At 47.5% G+C, this 14,888-nt stretch overlaps 1 protein-coding gene across 1 annotated transcript in view; it reads left to right on the top strand.

Annotated features, from left to right (window-relative positions):
* The window catches only part of LOC139409489 (low-density lipoprotein receptor-related protein 8-like), a 346,325-nt gene that overhangs the window by 256,727 nt on the left and 74,710 nt on the right, over positions 1-14,888 (top strand). Inside the window, exons 8-9 of the mRNA XM_071154703.1 lie at positions 3,063-3,182; positions 6,092-6,217. Of these exons, the coding sequence (XP_071010804.1) occupies positions 3,063-3,182; positions 6,092-6,217 (246 nt within the window). The remainder of the gene's footprint in view (positions 1-3,062; positions 3,183-6,091; positions 6,218-14,888) is intronic.

The following is a 14,888-nucleotide window of genomic DNA, read 5'->3' as shown; positions in this document are numbered from 1 at the left end:
GCTAGTAATCAGAGCTTAATTTCATCAAGGGAGAGTACATCAGGACAACTCTCAGCTCTCTCTCTCCCATCAAAGTCCAACTCTTCCCTCGAGTGTTCATGGCTAGGAAACGTGTTCTGACTACACTACCCATAAGGCACCATATAGATTAGCTCCCTACCATAGATAATTACAATTTAGAGCTCTTTAGTCATGGACCTCACAGTGGAATGCCCCGGAACCTCTAGCTCTGTGTTTCTGATTGGTCAACCGTGTGTCAACATTCAGATCAGCTCCAGCACTTTTGTAATCATGTAATCCAGCACTTTTGTAATCATGAAATAGCAGGATTTGATATGCTGGACATTAACATCTGAGACATTACGTCTTTGCCGTACATGTTATGCTTATAGACAGACATATTACATGGTCTTATGTACTAGTGAGGGAGGGAGGGAGGGAGGGAGGGGTAGAGAGAGAGAGAGAGGTAGAGAGAGAGAGAGGTAGAGAGAGAGAGAGGTAGGTAGGTGAGTAACTCAGGAACTTCCCCTCTGATCTGTCCATATGGCTGTTACTTTTCTATCTCTTTCTCTTCCTCTATACTCCTCTTTCTCTGTATATTTTTGTCCTCCTCTGTGTCCTCCTCTTTGTCTTCCTCTATACTCCTCTGTGTCCTCCTCTGTGACCTCCTCTGTGTCCTCCTCTTTATTCCTCTGTGTCCTCTTCTGTGTCCTCCTCTTTCTTCCTGTGTCCTCCTCTATACTCCTCTGTGTCCTCTTCTGTGTCCTCCTCTATACTCCTCTGTGTCCGCTTCTGTGTCCTCCTCTTTCTTCCTCTGTGTCCTCATCTGTGTCCTCCTCTATACTCCTCTGTGTCCTCCTCTGTGACCTTCTCTGTGTCCTCCTCTTTCTTCCTCTGTGTCCTCTTCTGTGTCCTCTTCTGTGTCTTCCTCTATACTCCTCTGTGTCCTCTTGGTCCTCCTCTGTGTCCTCCTCTGTGTCCTCTTCTGTGTCTTCCTCTATACTCCTCTGTGTCCTCTTGGTCCTCCTCTTGGTCCTCCTCTTGGTCCTTCTCTGTGTCCTTCTCTGTGTCCTCCTCTTTCTTCCTCTGTGTCCTCTTCTGTGTCCTCCTCTTTCTTCCTCTGTGTCCTCCTCTATACTCCTCTATACTCCTCTGTGTCCTCCTCTGTATCCTCTTGGTCCTCCTCTGTGTCCTCCTCTGTGTCCTCTTCTGTTTCTTCCTCTATACTCCTCTGTGTCCTCTTGGTCCTCCTCTTGGTCCTTCTCTGTGTCCTTCTCTGTGTCCTCCTCTTTCTTCCTCTGTGTCCTATTCTGTGTCCTCCTCTTTCTTCCTCTGTGTCCTCCTCTATACTCCTCTATACTCCTCTGTGTCCTCCTCTGTGTCCCCTTGGTCCTCCTCTATACTCCTCTGTGTCCTCCTCTGTGTCCTCTTGGTCCTCCTCTGTGTCCTCCTCTGTGTCCTCTTCTGTGTCTTCCTCTATACTCCTCTGTGTCCTCTTGGTCCTCCTCTGTGTCCTCCTCTTGGTCCTTCTCTGTGTCCTCCTCTGTGTCCTCCTCTTTCCCTCTCTTTGCCTATATGTCTGCATCTCTGTGTTTTTCTCCTCAATGCACCCTTTTCTCCCCTTACCCCTCCCTCCATCCACCCATCCCTCCTCCTCCCCATATCCCTCTCCTTTCTCCCCTTACCCCTCCCTCCATCCCTCCTCCTCCTCCCCATATCCCTCTCCTTTCTTCTCTTACCCCTCCATCCATCCATCCCTCCTCCTCCCCATATCCCTCTCCTTTCTCCCCTTATCCCTCCCTCCCTCCCTCCATGTGAGATCATCTGATTATCGAGGTAAAACTGCACACCTCAGTGTAACCTTCCGGTAACTGGCCCAACGCTCTAACCACTAGGCTACCTGCCGCCCCATTTCTACCTGCCGCCCCATTGCTGCCTGTCTTTTAACAATTGCTGGGAAGGAGACTGGGAAGTGTTATATATTTCTATCGGGAGAGGGAGGGAGGGAGCCTAAAGGGAGAAAGGAGAGGGATATGGGGAGAAGGAGGGATGGATGGAGGGAGGGAGGGAGGGAGCCTAAAGGGAGAAAGGAGAGGGATATGGGGAGAAGGAGGGATGGATGGAGGGAGGGAGGGAGGGAGCCTAAAGGGAGAAAGGAGAGGGATATGGGGAGAAGGAGGGATGGATGGATGGATGGATGGATGGATTGATGGATGGATGGATGGAGGGAGGGAGGGGTAAGGGGAGAAAGGAGAGGGATATGGGGAGGAGGAGGGATGGATGGATGGATGGAGGGAGGGATAAGGGGAGAAAGGAGAGGGATATGGGGAGGAGGATGGATGGATGGATGGAGGGATAAGGGGAGAAAGGAGAGGGATATGGGGAGGAGGAGGGATGGATGGAGGGAGGGGTAAGGGGAGAAAGGAGAGGGATATGGGGAGGAGGATGGATGGATGGATGGATGGATGGATGGATGGAGGGATAAGGGGAGAAAGGAGAGGGATATGGGGAGGAGGATGGATGGATGGAGGGAGGGACAAGGGAAGGAGAACTGCTCCTCTGAGGAAATCAGATTAGACAAGGGGGCCTGACAAATAGCTGCCCCCTCTTGAGCCCCAGTGCATTCTGGACTGGTTCCAGGTGTCTGATAGCTACATATTCCCCTAGAGTCTCCCCAGGTACATACACACACCAATATATTGGTTGTTTTATTGATGTTTAACTCCCTTCCCTCCCTCTATTCCTCCTTTCATCCCTCTCTCTTTCTCCCTCTCTCTCTCCCCTTTCTCTCTCCCTCTCTCTCTCTCTCTCTTTCTCTCTCCCTCTCTCCCTCTCTCCCTCTCTCTTTCTCCCTCTCTCCCCTTTCTCTCTCCCTCTCTCTCTCTCTCCCCCTCTCTCTCTCTCTCTCTCTCTCTCTCTCTCTCTCTCTCTATCTCCCCCCTCCCCCCCCTCTCTCTCCCTTTTCTCTCTCACTCTCTCCCTCTCTCTCTCTCTCCCACCCCCTCTCTCTCTCTCTCTCCCTCACTTTCTCCCTCACTCTCTCTCCCTACCTCTCTCTCTAGGTGTGAATGAGTGCGCAGACAAAAATGGAGGCTGCTCTCACATCTGCAGAGACAGGAGGATTGGCTATGCGTGTGACTGTCCCTCTGGATACCAACTAATGGACAAGAAGACCTGTGAAGGTAGAGTACCAAACAACCTGTCCCTCTCATACAAGACCTGTGAAGGTAGAGTACCAAACAATATGTCCCTCTCATACAAGACCTGTGAAGGTAGAGTACCAAACAACCTGTCCCTCTCATACAAGACCTGTGAAGGTAGAGTACCAGACAACCTGTCCCTCTCAGACAAGATATGTGAAGGTACAGGGCCAGACAACCTGTCCCTCTCAGACAAGATATGTGAAGGTACAGGGCCAGACAACCTGTCCCTCTCAGACAAGATATGTGAAGGTACAGGACCAGACAACCTGTCCCTCTCAGACAAGATATGTGAAGGTACAGGGCCAGACAACCTGTCCCTCTCAGACAAGATATGTGAAGGTACAGGGCCAGACAACCTGTCCCTCTCAGACAAGATATGTGAAGGTACAGGGCCAGACAACCTGTCCCTCTCAGACAATATATGTGAAGGTACAGGGCCAGACAACCTGTCCCTCTCAGACAAGATATGTGAAGGTACAGGGCCAGACAACCTGTCCCTCTCAGACAAGATCTGTGAAGGTACAGGACCAGACAACCTGTCCCTCTCAGACAAGATATGTGAAGGTACAGGGCCAGACAACCTGTCCCTCTCAGACAAGATATGTGAAGGTACAGGGCCAGACAAGCTGTCCTTCTCAGACAAGACCTGTGACGGTACAGGGCCAGACAACCCGTCCCTCTCAGACAAGATCTGTGACGGTACAGAACCCAATCTAAAACCTTACTTCAACACAACAAAATGGCTCTCATTCCCGTTCAGGGTTTCCGTTAGCCAGTGATTGCCAGCTTTTGGCCAATATTTTTTTTTAGAAAAGCCTGATGATTAAATTGGCACCGGCCAAATGTCCAGGAGAAGAAACAAACCCATGGTGAAAAAATACATTACAGCCTCTTCATTATGACAAACCCATGGTGAAACAATACATTACAGCATCTTCATTATGACAATACCAGTCTATGGAAATACATTACAGCCTCTTCATTATGACAATACCAGTGTATGGAAATACATTACAGCCTCTTCATTATGACAATACCAGTGTATGGAAATACATTACAGCCTCTTCATTATGACAATACCAGTGTATGGAAATACATTACAGCCTCTTCATTATGACAAACCCATGGTGAAACAATACATTACAGCATCTTCATTATGACAATACCAGTCTATGGAAATACATTACAGCCTCTTCATTATGACAATACCAGTGTATGGAAATACATTACAGCCTCTTCATTATGACAATACCAGTGTATGGAAATACATTACAGCCTCTTCATTATGACAATACCAGTCTATGGAAATACATTACAGCCTCTTCATTATGACAATACCAGTGTATGGAAATACATTACAGCCTCTTCATTATGACAATACCAGTGTATGGAAATACATTACAGCCTCTTCATTATGACAATACCAGTCTATGGAAATACATTACAGCCTCTTCATTATGACAATACCAGTCTATGGAAATACATTACAGCCTCTTCATTATGACAATACCAGTGTATGGAAATACATTACAGCCTCTTCATTATGACAATACCAGTCTATGGAAATACATTACAGCCTCTTCATTATGACAATACCAGTCTATGGAAATACATTTAACTGGTCATGCTTATTGGTCTTTAGGTTCATTTGCGTAATTGAATGGAATTGATTGGCGCGTGTGTACAGTATATTGGTAATATCTTATCACATGCATGCAGAGCCTTTGAGTGGAAAATCTGTCCGCCAACGCGAGAGCTGCTCAAACAGCAAATGCAAAGCCAACGGAAAGCAGGCTTCATCAGCACGTCACACACCAATTTGCAGTGAGCTAGAAGCAGTATGCATTTTGAAAATATATACTTCATTGTTTGAAACCTGAGGCATGTCTTACCTTGCTTCAAAGCAGCCTAGCCAAAATCAGTCCATATCCGTGGAGGCAATTCTTTTCTATAAACTTTCTTTCATTGTCCTGTAGCCAAAGGCACAATCCTAGTCATATTAGCAACCCATGTTAGTAGTTAGATCTCCCTTATTTCAAAATGTATAATTTATATTTTAATCTCTGTCAAATGAAACCACTTGGTTGTGCAGTGCACTTTTGTCAACAGTGTTTTCCTGATAATTGCATTATGGAAGGAACATTCTTGCCTACTGCCTTGTGTGCATTGTTCGCTTATAATGTATATAATAATAGTTTATCAACATTTTAAGCTAAACTGTCTTATCTGTTGTATCTTAACGTGTGTTATTTATCCTAGGCCTACTGGTTTTATGAATTTGCAATCTTATCGTCCACAAACTGTCCCAGACTGTTTAGAATTGGCATTTTTCTTCTCGCCAAGCTGACCAATAAAATAGGTCAACTTTTCTGCTATGGGGGATAGTAGATTAACATTCTGTAGGCTAGTGATTTTACTGTTCGTTACTTGTCTTGTTGGCTGAGGAAAAGTACATGTGGGTAGTTATTATAAAATCTTCAAAGTGTGCATCAGAATTAGGTAAGAAGGACCACACATCATTTCATCCTCGACTTGCATGTTATGTTAATATGAATTACCATAATCTACATGTGATTTGTGTCATCGTGAGCAGCGTGGGAGGACGCCCTGATCAGGTTACACACCCAATGCATGTGGGTCTGGTACATTAAAATGCTGCCGGTCAAATGTCCGGACGGAACACATGTTCCTGACGGAAACCCCATTCCATTCAGCCATTACAACAGGACCAATGACTCTCAATCTCTTCCACATTCCCTTCACTTCTTGTACTCTCTCTTTCCAAACAGTACTTAGAGATATCTCTACGTAATACCCCTTGTTCTCCTGTCTGTGTGGAGACAGAGTGGGTCCTGTGTTATTGATGGATTTGTGACGTCTCTCCCCAGACATAGATGAGTGTGAAAAGCCTGACTCCTGCAGCCAGATCTGCATCAACTACAAAGGAGACTACAAGTGTGAATGTTATCAGGGCTATGAGATGGACCCCAGCACCAAGACCTGCAAGGCCGTGGGTAAGAGAGGCAACCTGTTATGTCCCTGGCAACCACAGAACAACCACACACACACACACACACCGCAACCCAGTAACACCACAGTCTATTCTCAGGCCGTCCGGTATGAACGGTGGTTGTTTGTAAGCAGGACCAGCACGGCAGAGCCATCTGAGGTCTGTAACGCAAATATTTGCCTTCTGCTTCTCAGGGAGGTAATGGAAAGAAAAACATGTCCACCTTGCCTGGCAGGGTGCTGTTGGACACAGTCGGGTATTGTCCTTCACCGTGACCCACGGTAAACACTCCAGCCTGGGCATACATAGAAATAAGGTCACTGGTCTTAACTTGGGGGCCTGGGACATATCTCTGACTGTGTAGAGAAAGACAGTGTTTTTGGTTAGCATCATCATTCTTAGGTTAGATCATTACAGGGCAAACTGACGTGATAATGAGGATGCTTAAAAGAACTGGCTTAAAAGAACTGGCTTAAAGGAACTGGTTTAAAGGAACTGGTTTAAAGGAACTGGCTTAAAATAACTGGCTTAAAATAACTGGCTTAAAATAACTGTCTTAAAGGAACTGGCTTAAAGGAAGTGGCTTAAAGGAAGTGGCTTAAAGGAAGTGGCTTAAAGGAAGTGGCTTAAAGGAACTGGTTTAAAGGAACTGGTTTAAAGGAACTGGCTTAAAGGAACTGGCTTAAAATAACTGGCTTAAAGGAACTGGCTTAAAGGAAGTGGCTTAAAGGAAGTGGCTTAAAGGAAGTGGCTTAAAGGAACTGGTTTAAAGGAACTGGTTTAAAGGAACTGGCTTAAAGGAACTGGTTTAAAGGAACTGGTTTAAAGGAACTGGCTTAAAGGAACTGGCTTAAAGGAACTGGCTTAAAGGAACTGGTTTAAAGGAACTGGCTTAAAGGAACTGGCTTAAAGGAACTGGTTTTTTAGGAACTGGTTTAAAGGAAGTGGTTCGGCTTTGCTCTAAGTGGCGTGAAAAACGGCATTGATTACTTCCCGTCTGAGAAGGCACATCTTTGTTACTGTTAGAGAGAGCATACACACTGTCAGGAAGCGGGGCCTTTATTATTAGAGCGGAAGGGAAGGTGTGTGTGTGGGTGTGTGTGGGTGTGTGGGTGTGGGTGTGTGTGTGGGGTTGCGTGTGTGTGTGTGTGTGGGTGTGTGTGTGGGTGGGTGTGTGTGGGTGGGTGGGTGTGTGTGTGTTTGTGGGTGGGTGGGTGTGGGTGGGTGTGGGTGGGTGGGTGGGTGTGTGTGTGTGTGTGTGTGTGTGTGCTCGTGCTTGCTTGCTTGTGTTTGTGTTATTAGAATAGCTCCTTGGTTATTGAAGTGAAGTGATGGAGCGCTGCGTTCTGTTGGGCGCGTCAGTCCGTATTGTTGATTGCAGCACAGAAAGACAGAGACGTATCATTCTTATTTCTGCAGTGGTTTATTTACTCTGAAGCTTGGGAAGAAGGAGGAGATGCGCCTGCTATGTGATGCTGAGGTGATGTGGATTTAATAAACCTCCACACACACTCTCACACACTCACATACACTCACAGACACTCACATCAACAGACACACAACCTCATACATTCACAACGATGCACACACTCACACCGATTTACAGACAACACAAACACACTCACATTCCACTGCGGTAGATTTGTTGGGTTCACTCTCCTGCTCTACAGCAGGGGCTGACAGCTGAAGCGATGATGTCGTTAAGCAGATCACACTGAGCTGGAAACGGAAGGCTTTATTTGTGATGTTCAGGGAATGCAATACCATTATTACCCTTCATCCAATCACACAGAGATTAGAGGGCTACTTTTTACTGCTCACTGACCATGTCTGAATATTGTCTTAACTTGGAAGGCCCTTGGAGGCAGGATGGAGAAAGCCCTTGGAGGCAGGATGGAGAAAGCCCATGGAGGCAGGATGGAGAAAGCCCTTTGAGGCAGGATGGAGAAAGCCCTTGGAGGCAGGATGGAGAAAGCCCTTGGAGGCAGGATGGAGAAAGCCCTTGGAGGCAGGATGGAGAAAGCCCTTGGAGGCAGGATGGAGAAAGCCCTTGGAGGCAGGATGGAGAAAGCCCTTGGAGGAAGGATGGAGAAAGCCCTTGGAGGCAGGATGGAGAAAGCCCTTGGAGGCAGAAAGCCCTTGGAGGCAGGATGGAGAAAGCCCTTGGAGGCAGGATGGAGAAAGCCCTTGGAGGCAGGATGGAGAAAGCCCTTTGAGGCAGGATGGAGAAAGCCCTTTGAGGCAGGATGGAGAAAGCCCTTGGAGGCAGGATGGAGAAAGCCCTTGGAGGCAGGATGGAGAAAGCCCTTGGAGGCAGAAAGCCCTTGGAGGCAGGATGGAGAAAGCCCTTGGAGGCAGGATGGAGAAAGCCCTTGGAGGCAGGATGGAGAAAGCCCTTTGAGGCAGGATGGAGAAAGCCCTTTGAGGCAGGATGGAGAAAGCCCTTGGAGGCAGGATGGAGAAAGCCCTTGGAGGAAGGATGGAGAAAGCCCTTGGAGGCAGAAAGCCCTTGGAGGCAGGATGGAGAAAGCCCTTGGAGGCAGAAAGCCCTTGGAGGCAGGATGGAGAAAGCCCTTGGAAGCAGGATGGAGAAATCCCTTGGAAGCAGGATGGAGAAAGCCCTTGGAGGCAGGATGGAGAAAGCCCTTGGAGGCAGGGTGGAGAAAGCACTTGGAGGCAGGATGGAGAAAGCCCTTGGAGGCAGGATGGAGAAAGCCCTTGGAGGCAGGATGGAGAAAGTCCTTGGAGGCAGGATGGAGAAAGCCCTTGGAGGCAGGATGGAGAAAGCCCTTGGAGGCAGGATGGAGAAAGCCCTTGGAGGCAGGATGGAGAAAGCCCTTGGAGGCAGGGTGGAGAAAGCCCTTGGAGGCAGGATGGAGAAAGCCCTTGGAGGCAGGATGGAGAAAGTGTTAGAATAATACTAATTTGACATACTTACTGAAGAGTTTTACTAGATTTAATTGTAGCTACAGTGCCGCGCATAATAATTTAGACAGCAGTCTCCCATGTGCCTTTCTAGTTAATGTGAACGGTGTAGAAGCTAATTAAAAGCACAACTCCCAGGTTGGTGGCATCATGTTACGTTCATCGCTATAAGCCAAAGTATAACCATACAATGTAGCAAGTTGATTCCCACAAGTCATTTCACTACACTAAATGTTTTATTGTGTTTACCATGGGTGCAATATCACTCACTAACAGTTAAATGACTCACTAACCGTTAAATGACTAACTGATTGGCTCTCACCATTTTCCTTTGTGCATACATGCATCTGTGTGTGTTTCTGTCTGTGTCTGTAATTATACTGCAGCATTCTCTGCAACAGGTACAGATTTACTCAGTCTATTCTCATCAACACTGAGGTCTGCAGTTTTACTTCGATAATCAGATGATCTCTCATAGAGGGAGGGAGGGAGGGAGGTAGAGAGAGAGAGGTAGAGAGAGAGAGAGGTAGGTAGGTGAGTAACTCAGGAACTTCCCCTCTGATCTGTCCATATGGCTGTTAACTTTTCTATCTCTTTCTCTTCCTCTATACTCCTCTTTCTCTGTATATTTGTGTCCTCCTCTGTGTCCTCCTCTTTGTCTTCCTCTATACTCCTCTGTGTCCTCCTCTGTGACCTCCTCTGTGTCCTCCTCTGTGTCTTCCTCTGTGTCTTCCTCTATACTCCTCTTTCTCTGCATCTTTGTGTCCTCCTCTGTGTCCTCCTCTGTGTCTTCCTCTGTGTCCTCCTCTGTGTCTTCCTCTATACTCCTCTTTCTCTGCATCTTTGTGTCCTCCTCTGTGTCCTCCTCTGTGTCTTCCTCTGTGTCCTCCTCTGTGTCCTCCTCTGTGTCCTCCTCTGTGTCTTCCTCTGTGTCCTCCTCTGTGTCTTCCTCTGTGTCCTCCTCTGTGTCCTCCTCTGTGTCCTCCTCTGTGTCCTCCTCTGTGTCCTCCTCTGTGTCTTCCTCTGTGTCCTCCTCTGTGTCTTCCTCTATACTCCTCTTTCGCTGCATCTTTGTGTCCTCCTCTGTGTCCTCCTCTTTGTGTTCCTCTGTGTCCTCCTCTGTGTCTTCCTCTGTACTCCTCTTTATCTGCATCTTTGTGTCCTCCTCTGTGTCCTCCTCTGTGTCTTCCTCTGTGTCCTCCTCTGTGTCTTCCTCTATACTCCTCTTTCTCTGCATCTTTGTGTCCTCCTCTGTGTCCTCCTCTGTGTCTTCCTCTGTGTCCTCCTCTGTGTCTTCCTCTATACTCCTCTTTCTCTGCATCTTTGTGTCCTCCTCTGTGTCCTCCTCTGTGTCTTCCTCTGTGTCCTCCTCTGTGTCTTCCTCTATACTCCTCTTTCTCTGCATCTTTGTGTCCTCCTCTGTGTCCTCCCCTGTGTCCTCCTCTGTGTCTTCCTCTGTGTCCTCCTCTGTGTCTTCCTCTATACTCCTCTTTCTCTGCATCTTTGTGTCCTCCTCTGTGTCCTCCTCTGTGTCTTCCTCTGTGTCCTCCTCTGTGTCTTCCTCTGTGTCCTCCTCTGTGTCTTCCTCAATGTCCTCCTCTATACTCCTCTGTGTCCTCCTCTGTGTCCTCCTCTGAGTCCTCTTTGTCTTCCTCTATACTCCTCTGTGTCTTCCTCTGTGTCCTCCTCTGTGTCTTCCTCAATGTCCTCCTCTATACTCCTCTGTGTCCTCCTCTGTGTCCTCCTCTGTGTCTTCCTCAATGTCCTCCTCTATACTCCTCCGTGTCCTCCTTCTTCCTCTATACTCCTCTGTGTCCTCCTCTTGGTCCTTCTCTGTGTCCTCCTCTTGGTCCTCCTCTGTGTCCTCCTCTTGGTCCTTCTCTGTGTCCTCCTCTGTGTCCTCCTCTTTCCCTCTCCTTGACTATATGTCTGCATCTCTGTTTTTCTCCTCAATCCCCCTTTTTACTGTTTCTCCCTCACTCTCACTACGCACCGTTTTCTCGCCTTATCCCTCCCTCCCTCCCTCCCTCCATCCATCCATCCATCCATCCATCCATCCCTCCTTCTCCCCATATCCCTCTCCTTTCTCCCTTTAGGCTCCCTCCCTCCATCCATCCCTCCTTCTCCCCATATCCCTCTCCTTTCTCCCTTTAGGCTCCCTCCCTCCCTCTCCCGATAGAAATATATAACACTTCCCAGTCTCCTTCCCAGCAATTGTTAAAAGACAGGCAGCAATGGGGCGGCAGGTAGAAATGGGGCGGCAGGTAGCCTAGTGGTTAGAGCGTTGGGCCAGTAACCGGAAGGTTGCTGGATTGAATCCCTGAGCTGACAAGTTCAAATCTGTCGTTTTGCCCCTGAACAAGGCAGTTAACCCACTGTTCCCCGGGCGCCGAAGACGTGGATGTCGATTAAGGCAGCCCCCTCCCACACCTCTCTGATTCAGAGGACACTAGGACAGAGTCTAGAACAGACACTAGGACAGAGTCTAGAACAGACACTAGGACAGAGTCTAGAACAGACACTAGGACAGAGACTAGAACATAGTCTAGAACAGAGACTAGAACAAAGTCTAGAACAGAGACTAGAACAAGGTCTAGAACAGGGACTAGAACATAGTCTAGAACAGAGACTAGAACATAGGCTAGAACAGGGACTAGAACATAGTCTAGAACAGGGACTAGAACAGAGTCTAGAACAGGGACTAGAACAGAGTCGAGAACAGAGTATAGAACATTGACTAGAACAGAGTCGAGAACAGAGTCGAGAACAGAGTCGAGAACAGAGTCGAGAACAGAGTCGAGAACAGAGTCGAGAACAGAGTCTAGGACAGAGACTAGGACAGAGTCTAGAACAGACACTAGGACAGAGTCTAGAACATAGTCTAGAACAGACACTAGGACAGAGACTAGAACATAGTCTAGGACAGAGTCTAGGACAGAGTCTAGGACAGAGTCTAGGACAGAGACTAGGACAGAGACTAGAACAGAGTTTAGAACAGACACTAGGACAGAGACTAGAACAGAGACTAGGACAGAGTCTAGAACATAGTCGAGAACAGAGACTAGAACAGAGTCTAGGACAGAGACTAGGACAGAGTCTAGGACAGAGTCAAACAGAGTCTAGAACAGACACTAGGACAGACACTAGGACAGAGACTAGAACAGACACTAGAACAGAGTCTAGAACAGACACTAGGACAGAGACTAGAACAGACACTAGAACAGAGTCTAGAACAGACACTAGGACAGACACTAGGACAGAGACTAGAACAGAGTCTAGAACAGACACTAGAACAGAGTCTAGAACAGAGTCTAGGACAGACACTAGAACAGAGTCTAGAACATACACTAGAACAGAGTTTAGGACAGAGTCTAGGACAGAGTCTAGGACAGAGTCTAGGACAGAGTTTAGGACAGAGTCTAGGACAGAGACTAGAACAGAGTCTAGGACAGAGACTAGAACAGAGTCTAGAACAGAGTTTAGGACAGAGTGTAGGCCAGTCTAGGACAGAGTCTAGAACAGAGTCTAGGACAGAGTCTAGGACAGAGTCTAGGACAGAGTCTAGAACAGAGACTAGAACAGAGACTAGAACAGAGTCTAGGACAGAGTCTAGGACAGAGACTATAACAGAGTCTAGGACAGAGACTAGAACAGAGTCTAGAACAGAGTTTAGGACAGAGTGTAGGCCAGTCTAGGACAGAGACTATAACAAAGTCTAGGACAGAGACTATAACAAAGTCTAGGACAGAGACTAGAACAGAGTCTAGGACAGAGACTAGAACAGAGTCTAGGACAGCGCTCTCTGAAGTCGTTGTCTGACATGGATCTATTGTAATAAACATATTGCCTGTATTGGATGGAGTTTCAGAATGACGTGGTAACTTTGGTTTGACAAGACAGGAACATTCTGCACAGATTTGTCTCGTGGATTTATTAGAGAATATAAAGAGTGTTGTTTTCTCATGAGTTTGACAGACTACACTTCTGAAAGTTGATTGTAGTCTCAGTGAATCAGGGAATGTCTCAGCCTTGTTGTCTCCAGCTGCTGGCAGACATCTTTATTCTCCCAGGCCACGCTAACGATCCCAGAGACAATACACCTACTTTGATCTTCTGTCACTAAACGTCAACTAACAACTCAGAATATTCATTTTTTTCACAATTACAGTCACCCTCTGTGTTTAATACGTTTTTTATACATAACAGTAACTAGCTGTACTATACGTCAAATTGATTCCTCAGGCCTCAGGCCTGGCCTTATCATTTTTAAAGCTTATCTTAATTGGCTGACAATGCAGGGCTGAGTTATGGAAGATTTAAATGCATGGGGTCTGTCCTGTCATCACACATGCATGCACGTACACACACACACACACACACACACACACACACACACACACACACACACACACACACACACACAGAGACTGTTGTCAGAGTGGAGGGGTCTGACTCTGCTATAACACTAGGAAGAGAGAGCAACTGCTCTGTAGAATGGCACTATTTGATGATGTCACCGGTCCTGAATGAGGGGCTGGGGGCTGTGTTGACAGGCATTAGGAAATATCTTCTCTCTCTCTTCCTCTCTCTATCTCTCTTGCCTCCTCTTGCTCTCTTCCTCTCTCCATCTCTCTCTCTCTCTCTCATTCTCTCTCTCTCTTTCTTTCCCTCTGTCTATCAACATCTATTTCTCTACCATTCACTCTCTATCTCAAATCAAATGTATTTATATAGCCCTTCGTACATCAGCTGATATCTCAAAGTGCTGTACAGAAACCCAGACTAAAACCCCAAACAGCCAGCAATGCAGGTGTAGAAGCACGGTGGCTAGGAAAAACTCCCTAGAAAGGCCAAAACCAAGGAAGGAACCATGCTATGAGGGGTGGCCAGTCCTCTTCTGGCTGTGCCGGGTGGAGATTATAACAGAACATGGACAAGATGTTCAAATGTTCATAAATGACCAGCATGGTCCAATAATAATAATCACAGGCAGAACAGTTGAAAGGTGGACTGGGGACAACAAGGAGTCATCATGTCAGGTAGTCCTGAGGCATGGTCCTAGGGCTCAGGTCCTCCGAGAGAGAGAAAGAAAGAGAGAAAGAGAGAATTAGAGAGAGCATACTTAAATTCACACAGGACACCGGATAGGACAGGAGAAGTACTCCAGATATAACAAACTGACCCTAGCCCCCCGACACATAAACTACTGCAGCATAAATACTGGAGGCTGAGACAGGAGGGGTCAGGAGACACTGTGGCCCCATCCGATGATACCCCAGGACAGGGCCAAACAGGAAGGATATAACCCCACCCACTTTGCCAAAGCACAGCCCCCACACCACTAGAGGGATATCTTCAACCACCAACTTACCATCCTGAGACAAGGCCGAGTATAGCCCACAAAGATCTCCGCCACGGCACAACCCAAGGGGGGGCGCCAACCCAGACGGATGATCACATCAGTGACTCAACCCACTCAAGTGACGCACCCCTCCTAGGGACGGCATGAAAGAGCACCAGTAAGCCAGTGACTCAGCCCCTGTAGTAGGGTTAGAGGCAGAGAATCCCAGTGGAAAGAGGGGAACCGGCCAGGCAGAGACAGCAAGGGCGGTTCGTTGCTCCAGAGCCTTTCCGTTCACCTTCACACTCCTGGGCCAGACTACACTCAATCATATGACCCACTGAAGAGATGAGTCTTCAGTAAAGACTTAAAGGTTGAGCCCGAGTTTGCATCTCTCACATGGGTAGGC

Source organism: Oncorhynchus clarkii, chromosome 5 (assembly GCF_045791955.1).
Source record: "Oncorhynchus clarkii lewisi isolate Uvic-CL-2024 chromosome 5, UVic_Ocla_1.0, whole genome shotgun sequence".
Taxonomy (NCBI): Eukaryota; Metazoa; Chordata; class Actinopteri; order Salmoniformes; family Salmonidae; genus Oncorhynchus; species Oncorhynchus clarkii.
The sequence above is the reverse complement of the archived record's forward strand: the minus strand, read 5'-3'. Positions and strand labels throughout refer to the sequence as shown.